General features: G+C 33.5%; 1 protein-coding gene across 1 annotated transcript in view; it reads right to left on the bottom strand.

The window, feature by feature from the left end:
* The window catches only part of LOC127849155 (complement C3-like), a 53919-nt gene that overhangs the window by 7302 nt on the left and 24036 nt on the right, over positions 1-22581 (bottom strand). The window contains exons 27-32 of the mRNA XM_052381874.1: positions 22243-22395; positions 14419-14609; positions 12515-12640; positions 11478-11568; positions 10802-10879; positions 9842-9950 (exon numbers count right to left, since the gene is read on the bottom strand). Coding sequence (XP_052237834.1) covers positions 9842-9950; positions 10802-10879; positions 11478-11568; positions 12515-12640; positions 14419-14609; positions 22243-22395 — 748 coding nt within the window. The remainder of the gene's footprint in view (positions 1-9841; positions 9951-10801; positions 10880-11477; positions 11569-12514; positions 12641-14418; positions 14610-22242; positions 22396-22581) is intronic.

Raw genomic sequence — 22581 nt, 5'->3', positions numbered from 1 at the left:
CTGCTGCCCCGTTAATAAGGATTGGCATCCTCTCTCCGAAGCAGTCCGTTTAAGAAAATATAATAATAATAATAATAATAATAATAATAATAATAATAATAATAATAATAATATTCGTAGAAATAACGTTCATGTTGTTGTTTGTGTGTCTGAATGCTGAATTAAATCAAAATGCCGTAAAACTACGCGTCGTGATTTTTCAGTTCTGTGCGTTACGGAGTATAGCACAGAACGTAAGTCTTAAGTCAGGGATACGTGCGGTGCGTTCATGTGTAAATACCGCGACTTTTCAACTGCATTAAAAACGCTGCATTTATAAATACATTATGCCTTTTTGACGATGCTGGAACAGCATCGTCTAAGGTATGATAACCATCAAACAAATCTTCACAATGGCGACCTATGTAAAAGACCGAGCCAGTCCGATTGAGATAACTCGATTTTTCTAATCGAAATACCTCGACCTCGTTACTTTTCATTGATAAAATTCTCCTAGCAGAGTTGTCGTTCGTGTTTGAACATTCAACAATGGCCGCCCCCATGAAAGTCTCGAATCAAAACTTTCTTACTGCATAAATTGGCTTGTTTCGCTATTTAGAAGCTGTCATTTATGATATATGAATTATTTATTCTCTAAATCTCCGCTAATGACAACAATGGATGGAATTCGAAGGATATATTCGATGTGAATGGATCACTTACTACAACAATGGCTTCGCCCATGAGAGACTTGATAACACTCGTTTCAAAACTTTCTTACAGCTTAAATCGGCGTGTTTCGCTAATTAGTAATGCAACAATAAATGGAATTCGAAGGATATATTCAATGTGAATGAAGCACTTTCTGGATCTCGACAGCTTGACAAGGCAAAACTGGCATACTGATGATACTGGTATTTTTAGTTATCAATTTAAGTCACATTTTGCTTTATAAATTTTGTTCGAGCATTTTGCGACTTATTGAATGGCTATGATACCCGATATCAACATGGCATATGGGATTTGCATATCACCAAGCTGTCCTGAAATACAACATTGATTACAAACCTTTTACTCAAATTACTGGTTTGTATGAATTCTTTCTTCTTTTGATTAAAGTATTTGATATCATTATAGTCCAAATAATTAGACGTAATTTACCGTTTAGTCCATGTATATTGACCTCATATTTATAGGAGTAGATATTATGTTAAAGGGGCCTTTTCACAGATTTTGACATGTTTTGAAGTCAGTCATTAAATGCTTTATATTGATAAATGTAAACATTGGATCTTAAAAGCTCCAGTTAAAAATCCAGAATAAAATTCTTTTTAAAAAAAGTAGTCCGCAGCAGGGCTCGAACCAGTGACTCCCTTAGTCCTGGAGTAAAAACGCATTAGCCTGCTCGACTATTCTTCCAAGTATAAATGGTTGACATATTTCATACCTAATATAAGCAATCTTCGTAGTTTCACACAATTAAACAGCAACAACATAACTCTCCAAATTATTCAATCGTTTCGCGTTGCCACGCTTTATAATTTTTAAATCGTTAAAAGATGCATATAATGGCTATATTAGACCATGGTAAATGTTCAGTAATACTGTTTCCTAAAAAATAACATTACTAAAACGAAAATTTTCGAATCCGTTACCATTTTTTTCAATTTTTGTCAATTTACCAAAACGTGAAAAGATCGATATCCCAGTAAAAGAGACATTAAGGCGATTGCGGCCAGTTTAGATCCAGTTCAGCCTGCAGTTGCTTGAAAGCTGTTTGCTTAAGAGCGGTTTTCTGACAATGACAAATAGTTTAATTGGATACTGATTAGACTGCCCTTTTCCTGTGACCTGGCATATTAAACTCAGAAGCCTGGTAACAGTTTAACGTTAATGTTACCAATGTGTCAGACCAGGGCCTGGATTTTGAAATCTAGGACATGCATGGTCAGAAGATGTCATTTAAGATTATACATTTTTTCAAACACATACAAATGCATACAAATATAAATAGTAAAATGCACTAGTAAAAAGTCAGAAGGCATTTGACTTCGGTTGGTGCCTTGGCACACCAGGTGTTTCGGTTGCAATAGTTTGATGGACTCACTACTTGGATGTGTAGTTACATTATTTACAGTATATCAAACAGTATTTAGCATGAACCAATGATTTTTTCAAACATAAATAATTGATGTAAAATGCTTGAAGGAATAATATTTAAGATTTAAGAAGGCATTTTCTTTTTGTTTTAAAGGATATCTTTGAAAATTATATTTTTTTATGATTTTTTTGGCAACAAGGGGTAACGCATGTTTAAAAAATGTACCGGCAATTAATTTTCTGACAAAAAACTGGAACCATGAGTAGCATGAAACAATAATTTTTTTAAACATTTGTAATTGATGAAAAATGATTGCAAAAATAATATCTAGGGTCTAATAAAGCATTTTTTATTTTATTTTAATAGGTTTCTCTGAAAATTCTATTTTTCATTATTTTTTTTGCAACAAGGGGTTATGAAATTTAAAAAATGTAACTGGACTTTTAGACCAAAACTGGTACTATGATAATACTACGATGCACTTCGCCAAAACATTTATAATTATATTGTTTATTCTTGAAAATGTATTTCCCTTATTCACTAAAAATAACACTTTTGATCAGAAAAGTTATATATAATGATGTTTACTTTTATTTTCAAGAATCATAATGCCTCTTTTTAGTTGTATCCAGCCACAAGTTCTTGCCAGCCACTTAAGGGTTATATGTTGCCTTTCTTTTACTAAATGCAAAATAATTCTACACTTTGAGACATTCTTACAATATTTTATGTCTTTACAACACCGACAGGCTAATAAATTTATATATCAAGTACTTCCATACTAACAGGACCATTCTAGGCGGACAACCTAGCAACCTTGATTTGTTCATATCTTCCTATCAATCTGTTATATGTGTTATGAATCATGTGTTGGAGAACATTTAATGTTTGTTATAACTTTTAAATAATTCCATGTTCAAAGTGATATTGTTATTGACCGATAAACCAACATACTGATTAAAAGAGAATATTTTATTAATTATTTGCATTTTATCTTACATGAGAAATATTTGCCTAAATGTTTTTCAAACTATAGAGAAATCTATATACAATTAATAATTGACGACGTTTATCAAAAAAACAACATTTATGAAATGAAAGTTTAAAGATAAAAATAAATAATGCAAGTTATATCAGATATTCGTAATAATTTCCAATATAATTGAGTGTCTGAGCAATGTGGATGAATGAATATATCGGATAAAACGAACACTTGTCTACACTTGAATTATGATTTATTTTTCAATATTTTATGCACTTAAGTTTAGCCTTAATGCGTTTTAATAAGCATTTATAGACAGTGTCCCTCCCCAAAATCAAGGAATTATTACTTGTCATTCATTTGTGTTATGGTATACAATAATTTTGTGGTAGAATATTTGAGAAAAACATTAGTAACGAAACTTGTCAGTGATGAAACTTTCCATATGGTTATGGAAATTACCTATCGTCAGTTTCCGAAAAACAATACGTCACGGTTTCCAAAAATAGGATGGTTGTGCCCAAAGATTTTGGTGTTAATGAACATTACTGGTTTATATTTAAATAATTTCGATTCTCATTTGATTAATAGGTAATTTAAAGGCTGATAGACTTGAAATATGCAAGCTATTCTTTCGTTTTGCATATGTCTGTCGATACATCTGTACAATTTGTAATTTCCGTCACCACTCGTTAAATTGTAGCAGACACAAGTTTAAATAAAAAAATTATGTTTTACACTAATATTCTACCTCTTTCTTGCTTAAAACTAATGCATGAATGATTTAAAAGTAATATTGCATCGTTTTAGCCAGGAACACTGTCTATGACCGCGAAAAAAAAACATAACATACTTTTTGATTTACGATATTTACTTAACATTTTTGCATGCGGCTTGGCATTGCATGTTCCGCAAGATAAATATCTCAACTTTATTTATTGGATGATTTCGGACTGTTTCATCCAATCAGAAAAAAAGCTTTTAAACGTAATTTAGACCCATGTTTAGCGAGATAATTAAGTACCACTTTTTATACACTGCCAAATTGTGACATAACAAGTTGCCTCCCTTGTTGGTTCATGCTTCTGTATTATTATGCTCCCCTTCGAAGAAGAGAGGGTATATTGTTTTGCACATGTTGGTCCGTATGTCCGTCCACCACATGGTTTCCAGATGATAACTCAAGAATGCTTATGCCTAGGATCATGAAACTTCATAGGTACATTGATCATGAATCGCAGATGACCCATATTGATTTGAGGTCACTAAGTCAAAGAGCAAGGTCACGGTGACCCAAAATAGTAAAATGGTTTCCTGATGATAACTCAAGAACGCTTATGCCTAGGATCATGAAACTTCATGTGCACATTGATCATGACTCGCAGATGACCACTATTGATTTTGAGGTCACAAGGTCAAAGGTCAAGGTCACGGTGACCCGAAATAGTAAAACGGTTTCCGAATGATAACTCAAGAACGCTTATGCCTTGGATCATGAAACTTCATAGGTTCATTGATCATGACTCGCAGATGAACCCTATTGATTTTCAGGTCACTAGGTCAGAGGCGAAGGTAATGGTGACCCGAAATAGTAAACTGGTTTCCGGATGATAACTCAAGAACGCTTATGCCTAGGATCATGAAACTTCATAGATACATTGATCATGACTCGCAGATGATCCCTATTGAGTTTCAGGTCACTAGGTCAAAGGTCAACGTCACGGTGATCCGAAATAGTAAAATGGTTTCCGGATAATAACTCAACAACGTTTATGCCTAGGATCATGAAACTTCATAGGTACATTGATCATGACACGCAGATGACCCTTATTGACTTTCAGGTAACGAGGTCAAAGGTCAAGGTCACGGTGACTTGACACAGTAAAATGGTTTACGGATGATAACACAAGAAAGATTACGCCTAGGATCATTAAACTTCATAGGTACATTGATCATGACTCGCAGATGACCACTATTGATGTTCAGGTCATTAGGTCAAAGGTCAAGGTCACAGTGAGTCAAAACAGTTTAATGATTTCCGGATGATAACTCAAGAATGCTTACGTCTAGGATCATGAAACTTCATAGGTACATTGATCATGACTTGCAGATTACACCTATTGATGTTTAGGTCACAAGGTCAAAGGTCAAGGTTAAAGTGACTCAAAAAAGTAAAAAAAGTATCCGGATGATAACTCAAAAATGCTGACGCCTAGGACCATTAAACTTCATAGGTACATTGATCATGACTGGTATATAACCCTTATTGACTTTCAGGTCACTTGGTCAAAGGTCAAGGTCACAGTGACTCATAACCGTTAAAAGGTTCCTGATGATAACTCAAGAATAGTAAGGCCTAGGATCATGAAACTTCATAGGTAAATTGATCATGACTGGCAGATGATCCCTATTGATTTTCAGGTCACTAGGTCAAAGGCCAAGGTCACAGTGACAAAAAATGTATTCACACAATGGCTACCACTACAACTGACAGCCCATATGGGGGGCATGCATGTTTTACATACAGCCCTTGTTTGTCTTATTTTGGTAAATGTTCATCTCGGTCAATTCTAGGTTAAGTTTGAAAGTAGGTCATATGTGGCCCAAACTAGATTAACAAACCAAATCACAAAAAAGGTTAGTGAACACTCCAGAGGTCACATTTTCTTCCAGATCTTCATGAAAATTGGACAGAATGTTATCTCGATGAAATAAAGTTTCAGTTTGAAAGTTGGTAGTTTGTCAAAAACTAGGTCATTCGGTCAAAATATAGAAAACTTCCTTTACCTTTCTACAGGTCACATTATCTTCCTGATTTTCATGAAAATTGCTTACAATGTCCATCTCAATCAAATCAAAAGCTGAATTTGCAAGTTGGTCCTGGCAGGCTAAAGCTAGGTTACAACTTAGTCAAATCATACACAAGTTTTTGACAATATAAAAGGAGTTTTGGGTGAGCGATACAGGGCTATCTTGTTTTAGAACAGCCTGTAGTAAGAAAGGCAAGGTATTGTATTTTGTTTCAAAAGTAACATTTTATTGTTATTGGAAGTAACTGAGCAATTATATGATGTCATAGTTTTTGGTTATTTTGCTCACTTGTTATGATGTGACAAGGTGAGCTTTTGTTATCACTCTTTGTCTGTTGTATTTTATCCAAAGTTTATTGTGAACACATAAGATATCATTTTACAATGTTATAATTTGGGTGTCACCTCTTTGCCAGATTCTTATGAAACTAGTCACCTCTATGTCATTTTGGGTTTCATATTCTATCAAAAATTAGGGCACTAGGCCAAATATAAGAAAAGGTCTGTTAATACTTTAGTGGTCACATTCTCTCTCTGATCCACTTGTAAATTGGTTAGAACATTATTTTAAATGATTTCAAAGTCAAGCTTGAAAGTAGCATATTCAACATTTAGGTCACAAGGTCTAGTCTCAGTGATTAACAGGTCACGTTCCAAAGTGGGTCATGTGCTTCCAAGCATTTGATCAATAACTAAAATCATTAAAATCTATGTTAACACTTACATTTTTACCTGATTTTCATGGCAGTTGATCAGAATGTTCAAATAAATAAACGTAGGAACTCGGTAACAATGCTCAAGTAGATCGGATAGACGCAAATAGTTTGTTCATACTCACAATGCCTTATTTTTCTAGATCTTCATGAAAAATTAGTTTACACCACTAGGAAACAATCAGTTTCAGGTAAGCCACATTGTGCTGTTAAAGCTATCTATGTATAGTATAGATTGTTACAAAACCTTGTTTATCAATAAAAATAAATGAATAAAATGGCTTTCTAAAAGTTGTAGTCTTGGATGATATATTCCTCAACTTATAATCTACGACAATCTTTTGAGAAGAAAAACAAAATTTGACTATTATTATACCCCAACATTCTGTGATTGGGGGCTAGCACAGGAATTCTCAATTATGTTCCTCGAAAAATAATGGGTTAGCATATTGTTGCTGTTTTATCCAGTTGTCTGGACCATTACTCCCAAAAGAATTGTAAGTTCAAATATGAGATGTTTAGATAAATAAATTTCATTGAAGGGAGTGCAGTGTCCAAGAACGAAAACGATTGCACCACAACCATTAACTTTTGACCTGCGGATAAATGACAAGCAATAAAAATTACACAATTGCGGTGATGTAGATTAACTTAAATGGATGCTTATTAATTTTATGCTTTCCGGTGATTTATACAGAAATATCAGTGTAATAAACTGGTATTTCACTGTTTTAAACAGTGAAAAATAAAAGTGAAAATATCGATATTTCTTCGCAGTTTTTCTGGGAAAATCGATATTCCACCGAATCGAACAAATATCCTCTATATATCCATCCTCTTCAAAAGCATCGTCAAACCAGTACTTTCAGTACTTTGACATGAAATGGGCTACTCAAATGGTTAGACTTCAGTTGATTTCAACTTAACTCAGTAGTAAACGTTATACCTTGAAATACCTCGGGAAAAGGAAGTCATGAATCTCCAGAGAAAGGTTCAGTTCCACATAAAAATAAAACGTATAAAATACCTGTCAATGCCCAAAACAAAATAATTGAGTAAAGAGCAACAAATCGAATCCGATGGCGTTTATCAGCACAAAGCAACAGCTCTTTAATAACAAAATCGTCAAAGGATAAAGGAACGACAGATGACCCGAATTCTTGTCAAAAACATCTTAATTTGGTATCGGTCAATTCGCGCAAGATATGGGAGGTCGGTCAAATATATCGACGAGCCGTCCACACTACGTTTTCTACAATACTGTTGCGATATTGACGTTCGCACTGCGCTTCATCTTCATTTTAGGACAATCATTTGGCGATCTAGCCAGAATGGCGTAGGAACTCACAGCATCGGAGTTGACCTAGAAAATGTCCAAATAAGCAAGACAATTTTGCCGTTCTTGCCGTTCTTGCCGTTTGGGTGCCGGCGTCCTTCGCGATCTTACAGCGTCCTATGTCACAGTTTTAACACTCACTTAGAATGCAAGTCGGTTTGACGGGTATAAACAAAACGTTCTTACGAATTATGCATATGCTTGATGTTCTGTTGGAAATGTCAGGGGTTTTCGCGTCAGAATTAACAAGATTTATTTCATAAAGTTTCATAATTGAAATAAAAGCGTGTTGATAAGTTTAAAAGATGTCAATTAACTCTAAATTTTGCTTCGTTTAACTGTTACTTCATATGATCAAACGACCAATCAAATGGGGTTGTTCAGGCTTTGAATAAATAACTTGTGTTAAAATAACATTTTCATTTACACAATGTGTAATTATAAAAAAAATCGAATTTTCTTAGAATCTACCATGGGAACATTCATAATAAAGGCAACTAAGTTGCATAACTCTCTATTGTTTTGCAGTGTGTTTGTCAATTTAACGTTTTTGACATCAAAGCACAATCTTTTATAAATATGGAAATACGTTCAAGTATTATTTTTTTAATTTAACATCTTTCAATCTGAACAAGATAGTCAATGTATTTTTATCTTTGATCTATTATGTAAATAATTTAACGAATATATCATCAGTAGCATATTTTGGGAGAACTACAACGGGTTACTGTGATTTCTTCATTGTGGTTAAATGTAGATAAGCAGTGTTACTACTAACACTCCATCCGTTTTATAAAATACAAAATTACAACGAATGTTGATTGTTGAATATACCGACCGAACAGAACAGTTAATATCGTTGTCAAAGGTGCCTCTGGTTTAAGTAAATATAGTTACTTATCATACCACCGCATTGATATCTTCCTGATATAACGGTGCCTGATGTATTTTTTCTATATAATTGTCAACAGGAAGCTCTTATATCAGTCATGTGTGGAGGAGTGTCATATTACTCGGAATCAAATATAAAGCACTCATTTTTAGTAATATCGAATCAGCTTCAACAAAACAAACAATTGATTCCAAGATTGTATATATTTTCAACACAAAATGCAAAACAAACGGCAAAAAATGTTTTACAAATATTAAGACCGCATGCCATTTTTTACACGTCAAACGACAAGAGTCATATTCTTTCCCGCTAAAACTGCAGCTTTTTAGCGATTATTTCTTTAAAATCGGGGACGTAGAGGTATGATAAACAGAAAAACAGTTACTGCCTGATCTTTTTATAATATATCAGGCTCGGCAAGAATAAAATAACGGCTCGGCAAGCCTCGCCGTTATACTATTATAAGCCTTGCCTGATATATTACAAAAAGATCAGGCAGTAACCAATCATTCTCTATTTATCCGTTTATCAAGCAAAATATCATAAAAAACAAGACCATCATGGTATTATAAGTTGTGTTATATTGATTGATAGTTATCTAAGAAAATTGAAGATACAATACGAAGAGAAAACGATGTTTTGAAGGGAATTTGCTTTTATTTGTAGTTTATATTCAATTATACTTTATGACTAAAGAGGCGGTACTTCGCTTTTCCTGAATCATTGGATATTTTACTCGTCTTACACTTGTTTTTAATATTTTATTTCAATAAAACAATTTAAATGTAGGTTATTATAATATTCAAAATAACATAACAAATACGTTCTAAATGATTGCTAGTTATTTTGAATGCGATAATTATTTGTATTGTATTTATCAATTATGTTAGAATGACCAGTTTGATCATGACGCTCATAATATCGCATGAACGCAGCTAAATAGATTTTATTCTTTGACAAAAAAAAAGGAATATTGTAAGGACATGTACTATTTTTATTCTTCTGCTAAAATAAAACAACAACACTACCTGGCTTGTAGTAATCATACACCTGTACAGTCGCCGGCTGGCGGCTTGAATCGTCGCCTGAAAAGTGGTCCTCCAGCCTGAATATAAGTTTTGTCTCAGTAGTCGTAATCTACAATAAACATAAGCAGTTATTACCCTTTTTTATCACATGCCATACCATGTTTCCCATGTAATATAAACATTACATTTTTTTTATTACACATGTGTAATACAACATTTTGTAGCGTTTTCATTAACTTAGTTTTCGTTTATTGACCAATCGCATTTTGTTATTTTGCTGAAATGACGTTGCAACGTCAAATGACGTCATGAAATGTAAACAACATTCGGGATTTATCATTATGTTTGCGTAAATATTTATTTAATTTGCGCATTTAAAAGCATGTTATAAAAAAGATCTGACACTCGTTGTCATATCATACCATATTTTATTAAACTCGTCCAGGAAATTCGTTAGTAAGCTCGTCAAAGGCTCGCTTACTAACAAAATTCCTGAACTCTTTTAATAAAATATGGTATGATATGACAACTTGTGCGAGATCCTATATTTATATATATGACTAAAAGATCTATTGAAAGTGGACACAACAAAATTAAAGCGGTGCAGTTAAGGGGGTCTTAAATCACATAATACCGAAAAGGACACATAATGACATGGTTGACGCGCCTGTTGTGTTACTATAAATAGGAGAAAACAACGGAAAAGTGAGTTCGAGTGTAAAGCATGAAACCATTCGATCTTATTTATACACGGTGAACTGATACAACTCAATATTACGGACACGGAAAAGCAATGAAAATGTTTTCCTTAAAAATCTTTTACTAATGTATTTATAAATGAATATTCAATTATATTAAATGTACTTGCTTTGACAAACAATATTTATTAGCTTTTTTTCAATTGGTTTTATAAATCTAACACTTTCAGTACGTCATTTTTTGAATTCGTTGTATACATACATTGTCCAGATAAATGATGACGAATCCTTTGCCATCCTTTGGCATCTCGTAGCGGGGAAACACACCTTCGTTCTGCATCTAAAATATAAAGCAAATAAAGAAAATATGAATAAAAATGTTATCCTTATATCACCACTTGGTATCAACCGCGAGTATCTTATTCAATATAAATATCCACCCGCTGGTAAAATAGTTAACAATAAGTATATTCTAGTATGATTTAAAACGCAAGTGACTTGTCGATACAAATAATTGTTAGTTTAAACCGATTAAGTTCCATACTGTACCTCCCAGAACTATGAATTTTAGCATAAATATTGACCACATAGTATTGCAATTTCACATCGAAGCAATACAGAACTGCTGTATTAAATGTTTGCAAACGAGTTGTATAGAGCGCTTCACATTTTGAGCTTTAAACACAATTTTCCTATATGGAATTAATTAAATACTGCGTATAGTAAAGATGAGATAGACAAACAACAGTGGCAATATGAGAAATTAAAAAGTAACCATTTTTGTCCAGTTTATATAAACCATCAATCAGAAAACCATGTATGTGAAAGTTATATTGACGATGATGAAAACAAATAAACATACATATGCACCAGAAAAGTCGCCCTGCCCATGTAGATTTTAGGGTTAAGGTCAAGCTTAAGCAAGAATTCTCACTGACCTTATCCAAGTCCGATTGCACTACGTTGATGCCCGTCTCCAAGTTCACTTTCACTATTGACATCCCTGCGTTATTAGCGGACGAATTTGACCTAAAATATAAATTGCTAAACGTACATAAACATAACCGAACTTAAGTTTTATTAATACGTTGCAGGATGATATAGACATAGTTCGCGAATCGGATAGACATTTTGTTTTTATTTCTTTATAGCCATACAACGCCAACGGTTTGCGTAAACGTCATCGATATATCTTTCAACCATTTTAAAATCGAATTTGAAACTTCATTTTATGCCGGCGAAAAGAATGTTTACATTACATGTAATTATCACTTTTCTGTATTTTAAGTATTGAACAGGATTTATCTGCATTTCATCGGTGTGTACAATGTCACTTATATTATGCCTTATTAATGTTAACACGCCGTTGGCAGAAAAAATCAACTCTTAAATATAATGAATTAAATTTACAAAAAAACGTAAATGTTATTTAATATATCAGTTCGTTATTGTTGTCAGAATTTAATATAAATTGTAGTACCGCTTAAAATGGCATATGGACGGTTGATAATGTATAATAATTGGCTTAATAATGACATTACTAACAATAACACGTTAAATAATTGCTTCATACATGTTTCTTGTTTTTTGTATACAGGCGTAATAAAATTCGCCTTATTTGCAATGGACATTGGGTGTAATAAGAAGGTTACAATGTTTCGGTTTATGCAAAAATAGTGTACAATATTTACAAGTGACATTTATAGAAACCGATGTATTACTGTTATATCTTTTTAATGTAAAATATCGCAAAACAAAGCGTTAACCTAAACGTTTGATTTAATATAATATCTTAAACGATAATCTTTATAACGGTGCCGGCTATTGTAAATATATATAAAAAGCGCAAATATTTACTGCCAAGTCGCTTTCTCACTACTAAGAAAATTTAATATTGAGCACTTGTAAATTAGTCGATAGAATTATAAAAATAAAAGGCAGTGTACTTAACGTTCTGAAATGGCTGATTTCTTACTTGACTGAGAACTGAATACATGTCTGCACTGGTTCAGCAAAAGGGTTTACTTGTCGTTTAGTACGGGACAGATCGAAATCATAGTCCGGTTCATCAGGTTCTTTGCAAAATCCACACACATCGCACCTAAAATCGAGAATGCTAATATTATTGTTTCGAACAGTAACTCTATTGTTATAGTGTGACAGCCTTAACAAAATATATACATCAATAAAGAGTCATTACAACAATAGAAACGTATATAACTATCTCATAATTAAGACTACATTTAGCAGATAAACGTGAAATGCTGAACAATGTACAAAATATAAAGGTACACATATCCTATCCACTTAACACAGTTACATTTGGAATCAAATGTAAATTTCTTGAAACGCTCCAAATGGATGTTATCTTTAAGCATAATATATTTCAATAAACAAACATTTAAGGCTAAAATCAATAACTCGTAGTTGTTCATTCAATAAAAAAGACGATAACTTTCGTATAATACATGATGTACATTAAACGAAGTTGTCCACGGTCTGTAAAAACCGATTAATTACACATCAGTTTTAAGCTGATGTTTGGTTACTTTGATAAACGCGATGAGTAACGGCAGAATCAGAAAGTTTAGTGTTTCAATATTTATGTCACAACAGCAACACAATATTTTGTCTGACGAACTGATATGCTAATTTCCCAAAGGGGCCCTTTCTCTAGATACCCAGATTTATCAAACACAGTGAAGAATTTTAAGAGTAATTATTCTATCTCTAGTTTTGACTGGTTTTACTTATTTCTGTGACCATAAACACCAATATGTGTTTGACGAAAACTAAATGAAATCATATGCACATTTCACATAGGCTCCTTTATGATCATACCAAGTTAAATCAACCAAACTTAATTACTTGTTGAGGGATCTAAATTATTCGAACATCTAAACCTTATTGTGACACCCGTAGCGACTTATTTTTGGTTTGACACAACAATATGGGAAGAATGTTTATGTATCTCATATGGTCCTCTATTTTATTTTCAGTTGCATTAACGATTCTTGATTTTAATGTAAGTTATCGCAAGATCCATCGTTTTTTTTACATGTTTTACTTATGTTTGTAACCGTAGCAACTAAAACATTTTCCTGGAAAAAAAATACTGAACTTAATTGCATATTTCTAATATTGCTTTTTATCAAAATAATAAATGAAATTAACCTAGAATAAGCATTTTAATTTACGCATGGTCCAGATTCGGGCAGACAGATGAAAGAACGACCAAAAAAAGCCGATGTCCCCTTCTTTGAAACGGGTTAAAGTGATATTATGGGACATTTTCACTGTTGAATTGAGCTGAAAAGAATTAACAGGTCAAAAGAGTTAATTAAAATTTGGTTACTGAATAATTATCTGCATTTCAACTTGCTACCAGTTGTTAATAAAAACATATTTTATATTCGATATTCTTACGTGACTCAACCAGTTCTCTAAGCCGAAATGATCCGTAAAACAAAATCGTGTCTTTGTGTCGTATGAACGAATCTGCACTAAAACTAAATTTAGATTCACATCGTTCCTGCATGATCAGTTTTTAAACGAAAGTACGGTTGATATGCAAATGCATTTTTTTTCTCTTCCCGGGATATTGTTTTAGTATGTTGATGCTGCATTAACAAATATAAGTGTATATGAAGTGAAAACTCCAAAAATAAACAACGGTTGCGATAGACACCTATAAACTGTTAGATGCCCATAATATCACTTTAAGGAATACATGCGATTTTTTATGGATGACGTTAACAGTGTCCATATTCAATATAATTGAGAAAGTGCTAAGGAATACACAAATATATTGATACAAATGTTCAAATGTTATCAAATACAAATTGTAGTGGCTGTATGTATAATTCCTTTAATTCCTACCTTACATTGACGATATCCTTGTGTATTTGATTGGTTGAATTATCTACAAGCTGAACATCGATTGGACTTATATAAAAAGGGCAAATTTCGTCATCCCGGGCTTTTCTGTTGTAAAACAGGTCAATCTTCAACACAGCTGACCCTCTTCCACTGACCGTGACATCGATCTTAGTGTTGCCGTCTACGGCAAGCTAAAAAAACAAATAAAGGACTTCAATCCACAATAATGTGTGCATGATTTATAACCTATTTTCAATCAACTTTAGTTAAAATGAATTTCTTTTGTATTTCAATTAATTTCAAATAAATACTCAAAATCAACGAATATTTCGAAAAATAAAGTTAAACCATAAAAATCAGTGCCTTTATAGCAACAGCTTAAATTTCAACGCTAGATGTGGTATGTCAACATAGATTTAATGAGATACAAAATGCTCGTTTTTATTATTTGTGCGACAATATATTTCATGTTAATTTCCCGCCACAATATCCGAACACGAAACTGGCTTTGGGCAGCATCGGAAGAACGACGCATTTATGAGAACTATGTCGTGCTTCCGTAGCTGCCCAAAGCCAATCTCGCATTCGCTCGATATCGTGCCCGAGCATTCACATGGAATAAATTGTGACACTACAACAGTACCTCGAGCATTGTGTATCGCGTCAGATCTATGTTACCAGATCACATCTAGCGTTGACATTTTAGCTTTTGCTATAAAGAACGTTGATTTTTATGTGTTAATTTTATCTTTCTAAAAAATGTACAAATTATTCGTAGACTTTGAGTGTTTATGGGCTTTTAACACATTATGTATTCCTTAGAAGATTGAAATCTTAAACATTTGGAATGCGCTTAATAAATGACTTTATTAAGGTATGATAGTTTGTGTTTAAAACTGCTCGGCGTGCATGTGAGATAACATTATCAGCAGGATGACGGCAAAAAATAAACAAGGAGCAGTTTAAACATGACCATGCCCTTTCAAATGTTAGTGTATCTGATGTGGAACAATACTTGCGATAACATGAGTTGTAAACGATTCATTGATGTACTATTGCATAATGCTTAATGATTTGCCATACTGAAGAACACATTATCGTTGTACCGATTTCATGAAGATAATGAATTTTCTCAATATTATCTTTATTTTGACTTTTAGCGGCCAACGGAGAAAAAAAATCGTAAATGTAAGCACCTTTCTCCGTAAACAAACATATAAATCATATAAAATGCGACTTTGTAATCATTCATGAATGTCTTTACGTATATTTCAAGTTCTTTCATTAAACGTGTTTGTTTAAAATAGCATTTCCAATGGAATTTTTTCCCGTGGTAAATTTACCATATAAAAATGGAAATTTTATATACCATAGAAAATTATACAAGAATCTGTACAAATACTTGAACAATTGTTAACATCGATCACTAAGCATGAAAACCGTATAAAGAAAATAAACAGACCCATGCAGAAAGTTGTGGAAAGTCTTATTGAAAAAAATCACGAAACCTCCTATTGGATAACGATAAAACCCATGGAAAAATACATAAATCCGTTTAAATGCCAACTTTGCTAATACATTTCATAGTTGAAGACAACGCATGTTCTTAAGCAAAAAAAAATAAAAAAATCAATAAAAAATAAGACTTTTATCGCATACTGTATTTCCATTTAAAAAGACAAATCTTTAAGAAAAAGCGGATTTCAGCTACGCAATTTCTATTTTCTAAAGTGCTTGCGGTTGCAGTTTATAACTAGAAAAATGGCACGGCAGAGGAAGACGCGTATCATCACGCCGAATAGATGTTATATTAAAAGGCAATTTTGGGTTGGCAAGGCCTATGTTGTTGGGGCCCTGGGATGGCTAATGTGGACGTGGATGGTCGAGATAGACCGTGTTGTCATAAGAGATGTTCAGTATTAATTTGGAGTCAATTGGTGAATACATGAAGAAGTTATGTTAAAACAAAAAAATGAGTACAAAAAATAATTTGGCTACGAAAAAAATTTGGGTACGAAAAAATTCGATAACGAAAAAAATATGCCAAAAAATTGGGGTACAAAAAAATTTGGGTACGAACAAATTTGGGTAAAAAAAAATTGGGTACGAAAAAAATTGGGTATGAAAAGAAATTTTGGTATGAAAAATAAATTGGGTACGAAAAAAGGTTGGTACGAAAAAAAAATTGGGTAAGAAAAAAAATGGGTACGAAAATAAATTTGAGTACGAAAACAACTTTGGGTACGAAAACAAATTTGTGTACGAAACAAGTTGGGAACGAAATAAAATTTGGGTACGAAACAAAGTTTGGGTACGAAAAAAATGTGGGAACGAAAAAAAATTGGAACGAAAAAAAAATTGGGTACAACAAAAAATTTGGGTACTAACAAAAATTTGGGTACGAAAACAAATATTTTGGGTGCGAAAAAAAAATTGGGGGTACGGGGAAGTAGTACCCGTGGACCTCTCGATAAATTTGGAAAAGGACGGGAACCAAGCTGCCTTTTTAAGCTCATCTATTTTATGATAAAATATTATGAGCTATTGGCATTACCTTGGCGTCGGCGTTTGCGTCGGCGTTTGCGTCGGCGTTGGCGTCGGCGTCGGCGTCCGGTTAAGTTTTGCGTTTAGGTACACTTTTCTCATAAAGTATCAATGCTGTTGCATTCAAACTTGGTACACTTACTAACTATCATGAGGGGACTAGGCAGGCAAAGTTAGATAATTCTGGCTTGCATTTTAACAGAATTATGTGCCCTTTTTATACTTAGAAAATTGACAATTTTGGTTTAGTTTTGTGCTTAGGTCCATTTTATTCCTTTAGTATCAAAGCTATTGCTTTCATACTTTAAACACTTACTTACTATCATAAGGGGACTGTGAGGGCAAAGTTATGTAACTCTGATTGGCATTTTGACAGAATTATGTGCCCTTTTTATACTAGAAAATTGAAAATTTGGTTAAGTTTTGTGTTTAGGTCCACTTTATCCCTACAGTATCAAAGCCATTGCTTTCATACTTGCAACACTTATTAACTATCGTAAGGGGACTGTGCAGGCAAAGTTATGTAACTCTGACTGGCATTTTGACGGAATTATGTGCCCTTTTTATACTTAGAAAATTGAAAATTTGGTTAAGTTTTGTGTTTATGTCCACTTTTTTCCTAAAATATCAAAGCCATTGCTTTCATACTTGCAACACTTACTAACTATCGCAAGGGAACTGTGCAGGCAAAGTTATGTAACTCTGACTGGCATTTTGACAGAATTATGTGCCCTTTTTATACTTAGAAAATTGAAAATTTGGTTAAGTTTTGTGTTTAGGTCCACTTTTTTACTTAAGTATTAAAGTCATTGCTTTCATACTTGCAACACTTACTAACTATCGTAAGGGGACTGTTTAGGCAAAGTTATGTAACTCTGAATGGCATTTTGACGGAATTATGGGCCCTTTATATTTGAAAATTTGGTTAAGTTTTGTGTTTTGGTCCACTTTACCCCTAAAGTATCATAGATATTGCTTTCATACTTGGAACTCTCGCAAACTATCATAAGGGGACAGTAAAGGACAAGTTGCATAACTCTGGTTGTCATTGTTACCGAATTATGGCCCTTTTTTTGACTTAGTAACTTTTAATATATGGTTACATTTTGTGTTACGATTCACTTTACTTCTAAAGTACCAAGGCTATTGCTTTTAAACTTTGTATACTTTCATGCTAGCAGGGTAATGCACTTGGCAAGTAGAATTTTACCTTGACCTTTGAATGACCTTGACTCTCAAGGTCAAATTATTAAATTTTGCTAAAATTGCCATAACTTCTTTATTTATGAATAGATTCCATTGATACTTTGACAAAACAACTCTTACATGACATACCACAATTGACTCCGTCCATACCACCCACCACGCCCCCGAATCCCCCCCCAATCCCCCATTATTATTTTTTTGAATTAAAGATCATCTAATAAATGACCCTCACACTATACCCCCACCCCCACCCCAAAAAAATAATGTTTATGCCCTCGGTAGGGTGGCATATAGCAGTTGAACTGTCCGTCAGTATGTCAGTCAGTCTGTCTGTCAGTCCGAAAAAAACTTTAACATGTGCCATAACTTTTTCACTTTTTAAGATAGCAACTTGATATTTGGCATGCATGTGTATCTCATGGAGCTGCACATTTGAGTGGTGAAAGGTCTAGGTCATCCTTCAAGGTCAAATGTCAAATTTATGGTGTTTTCCGTCCGAAAACTTTAACATTTGCCATAACTTTTTCAATATTGAAGATAGCAACTTGATATTTGGCATGCATGTGTATCTTATACAGCTGAACATTTTGAGTGGTAAAAGGTGAAGGTGAAGGTCATCCTTCAAGGTCAAATGTCAAATATATGGCGTCTGTCCGTCCGAAAACTTTAACATTGGCCATAACTTTTTTAATATTGAAGATAGCAACTTGATATTTGGCATGCATGTGTATCTCATGAAGCTGCACATTTTGAGTGGTGGAAGTTTAAGGTCAAGGTCATCCTTCAAGGTCAAAAAAAAATCAAAGTGGCGTTCTCATGAAGCTGCACATTTTGAGTGGTGGAAGTTCAAGGTCATCCTTCAAGGTCAAGGTCATCCTTCAAGGTCAAAGTCAAAAAACAAATAAAAAATTTCAAAGCGGCATTATCATGAAGCTGCACATTTTGAGTGGTGGAAGGTCAAGGTCATTCTCCAAGGTGTCAAAGGTAAAAAAAATCAAAGCGGCGTTATCATGAAGCTGCACATTTTGAGTGGTGTAGGTTCAAGGTCAAGGTCATCCTTCAAGGTCATGGTTATCCTTCAAGGTCAAAGGTCAAACAAAATATAAAAAAATCAAAGTGGCGTTATCATGAAGCTGCACATTTTGAGTGGTGGAAGTTCAAGGTCAAGGTCATCCTTCAAGGTAAAAAAAATATATATATAATTCAAAGCGGCGTTCTCATGAAGCTGCACATTTTGAGTGGTTGAAGTTCAAGGTCAAGGTCATCCTTCACGGTAAAGGTCATCCTTCAAGGTCAAATGTCAAAAAGAAATAAAAATATTAAAGCGGCGTTCTCATGAAGCTGCACATTTTGAGTGGTGGAAGCTCAAGGTCAAGGTCATTCTTCAAGGTCAAGGTCATCCTTCAAGGTCAAAGGTCAAAAAAATAATAATTTCAAAGCGGCGTTATCATGAAGCTGCACATTTTGAGTGGCGGAAGTTCAAGGTCATCCTTCAAGGTCAAGGTCATCGATTTAGGTCAAAGGTCAAAAAAATAATATTTTAAAGCGGCCTTCTCATAAAGCTGCACATTTTGAGTGGTGGAAGTTCAAGATCAAGGTCATCCTTCAAGGTCAAAGGTAAAAAAAAAAAATTAATAATTTCAAAGCGGCGCAATAGGAGGCATTGTGTTTCTGACAAACACATCTCTTTTTTTTCAAACATGGTTAAACAACACAAATATTTATTTTTATTATTTCATTTTTGAAATACCGTCCATCCATTCAACCCAAGAATCCCCCCCCCCAAAAAAAAAAAAAATGCATTTTTTTTTGCTTTTTTGGAAGATAATGTAATAAATGACCACACCCCACACTATACACCCCTCTCCACTCCACCCCTCCATCCTTTGTGACTGAAAATGAGATAGGTCCCTACACCTTTTAAAAGAAAAATAGATGAGCGGTATGCACCCGCAAGGCGGTCTTGTTACATTTATCAATAGCCCTGTGGTGGGTAATGTGAACATGGATGGTCGAGATAGACCGTGTTGTCATAAGAGATGTTCAGTATTAATTTGGAGTCAATTGCTGAATAAATGAAGACGTTATGTTAAAACAAAATGTTGGGTGGGCGTGGTCGGGTACTATCTCCTCCTACACTATTAGCACTAGAACCATGAAACTCACACACATGGTTGCTATTAGCATATGTGCGACGGTGCACTATTTTGAATTTTGATATGACCTCTGGGTCAAAAGTTATTATCATGTGCGTCGCATGTTGTTAGTAAAATGAGGTTGTTTTACCCATTTTACGTATTTATTTACCCATAACTTTTGACCCAGGGGTCGGATCATAATTCCGTCGCACACATGCTCATAGCTACCGTGTGTGTAAGTTTCAAGGTTCTAGTGCTTATAGTGTATGAGGAGATAGTTGCCAGGACAGACGAACAGAAAGCGGAGATCAATAAAATATCCCCACGCTTTTAAAGGGATCTTTTCACGCTTTGGTAAATTGACAAAATTGAAAAAAGTTGTTTCAGATTCGCAAATTTTCGTTTTAGTTATGATATTTGTGAGGAAACAGTAATACTGAACATTTACCATGGTCTAATATAGCCATTATATGCATCTTTTGACGATTTTAAAACCTAAAAATTATAAAGCGTTGCAACGCGAAACGATTGAATAATTTGGAGAGTTCTGTTTTTGTCGTTAAATTTTGTGAAACTACGAAGATTGCTTATATAAGGTATAAAATACTTCATGTATATGTACTCGGCGGAATAGCTCAGTAGGCTAAAGCGTTTTTACTTCAGGACTCTGGCAGGACTCCAGGGGTCACTGGTTCGAAACCTGGTCGGGGCAATGTTCTTTTCCTTTTTTTGATTTTATTCTTGATTTTTTACTGGAGCTTTTACGATCCAATGTTTACATTAATCGAAATAAAGCATTTAATGAATAAGATAAAAAATGCCAAAATCTGTGAAAAGGCCCCTTTAAAAGCGTGGGGATAATAACCTAGTTTTAAATGCATGAGTATGTTAACATTTGACAACATAGTTTTACCTGACCTTTGTTTTAGTAAGGATATGAATCATTGAGACACAACTACTCATATTGTCAGCGATTTAAAAATCCGTTCAAATCAGGGAGTCGATGAATTGAACTATTCGATATGTTCATACGTCATAATCTGTTTAAATTGATTGGTGAAAGTGTTAACACGACTTTAATTTTTTTCATCCACGGATTAAAAGTTTATCATTAAACGTATTATATTCATGAAACTCATAACAATGATATACTTCGCTTAATTTATAAATGAAAGTGATACCATATTAAATATTTAAGTTAAAGCAACTGAATAACTGTACATCAGTTAGCATTGGTTTATTAAAAAATTCGGCATTTCACAAAAAAGATAAGTTCAATGATACAAACAATCCCTTTTTGGTGTATGTGGTATGATTGGAACTAGGTATTTCGTTTGTAATTGTTTCATTATAAAACTATTTATTTATTTATATAAAATATACTCATTGTTTTATAATTGTTCATCGAATACAAATTAGTGTCATTGAACACAATTTTAGTGGGATAAAAAAGGGAAAATAGTGTTTGACGTGTTAAGGCTAATTTTATGAAATATCATATATATTATAAAATATAAGTACTTAAATTATGATACTTTACTAGTCTTTATATACACAATTACGACCAAACAACAATGTTCTCGATTGATTGGTTGTTAATATGCAAAGTCGACAATCTCAAACTAGAATCTTAGTCCAACAATTAATACGGCTATCGCTACATATTGTGCAAATTAACACAAAGGCATTTTGAAAACTTGTGTATCGTGCAGTTATAAAGAAAGATAGATACTTTTACTAAAACATCATAGTTTATTATTTGACTTTGATTTCTTTCACAACGGTCAAACCACGATAGATATGCCCCTTGCATTATCACTTCTGAGACTCTCTGATGAATAAAATGCAATTAAAACAATAAACTCTATATAGACAAACATATTTAATGGAAAAAGCATAACAGTTTGCTAAAAATGTATAAAGTCCAACAACGTACCTTTGGAATTAGTTTTTGAAGAAGGGTGTTTTCACTGTTCACGGTTACCTTGTGTTTCTCATTTCCCTTTTCAATTACAACATTGAGGTCGACCTCTTTATTGTACGTTCGCGCACTGTATGCCGCCATTGCTTGCATAGCAACCACAGTGTCCTACAAAGGAAATAAAGACAATTTGAGAATCTCGTACACAGCAAATTTATTTTAGAAACAAATTTTTATGAGTTCAATTTTACAGAAGACTGGAAACGATAGCATTTTGGTTGTTCTATCGAATTGTATTAACCAGTGTTTTTTCAGTTTCTTTGAAAATACCCGGCAAAAATACATCGAAAATCG

The sequence above is a fragment of the Dreissena polymorpha genome, chromosome 10 (genome assembly GCF_020536995.1).
Source record: "Dreissena polymorpha isolate Duluth1 chromosome 10, UMN_Dpol_1.0, whole genome shotgun sequence".
NCBI lineage: Eukaryota > Metazoa > Mollusca > Bivalvia > Myida > Dreissenidae > Dreissena > Dreissena polymorpha.
This window is presented reverse-complemented; position numbering and strand designations above follow the sequence as displayed.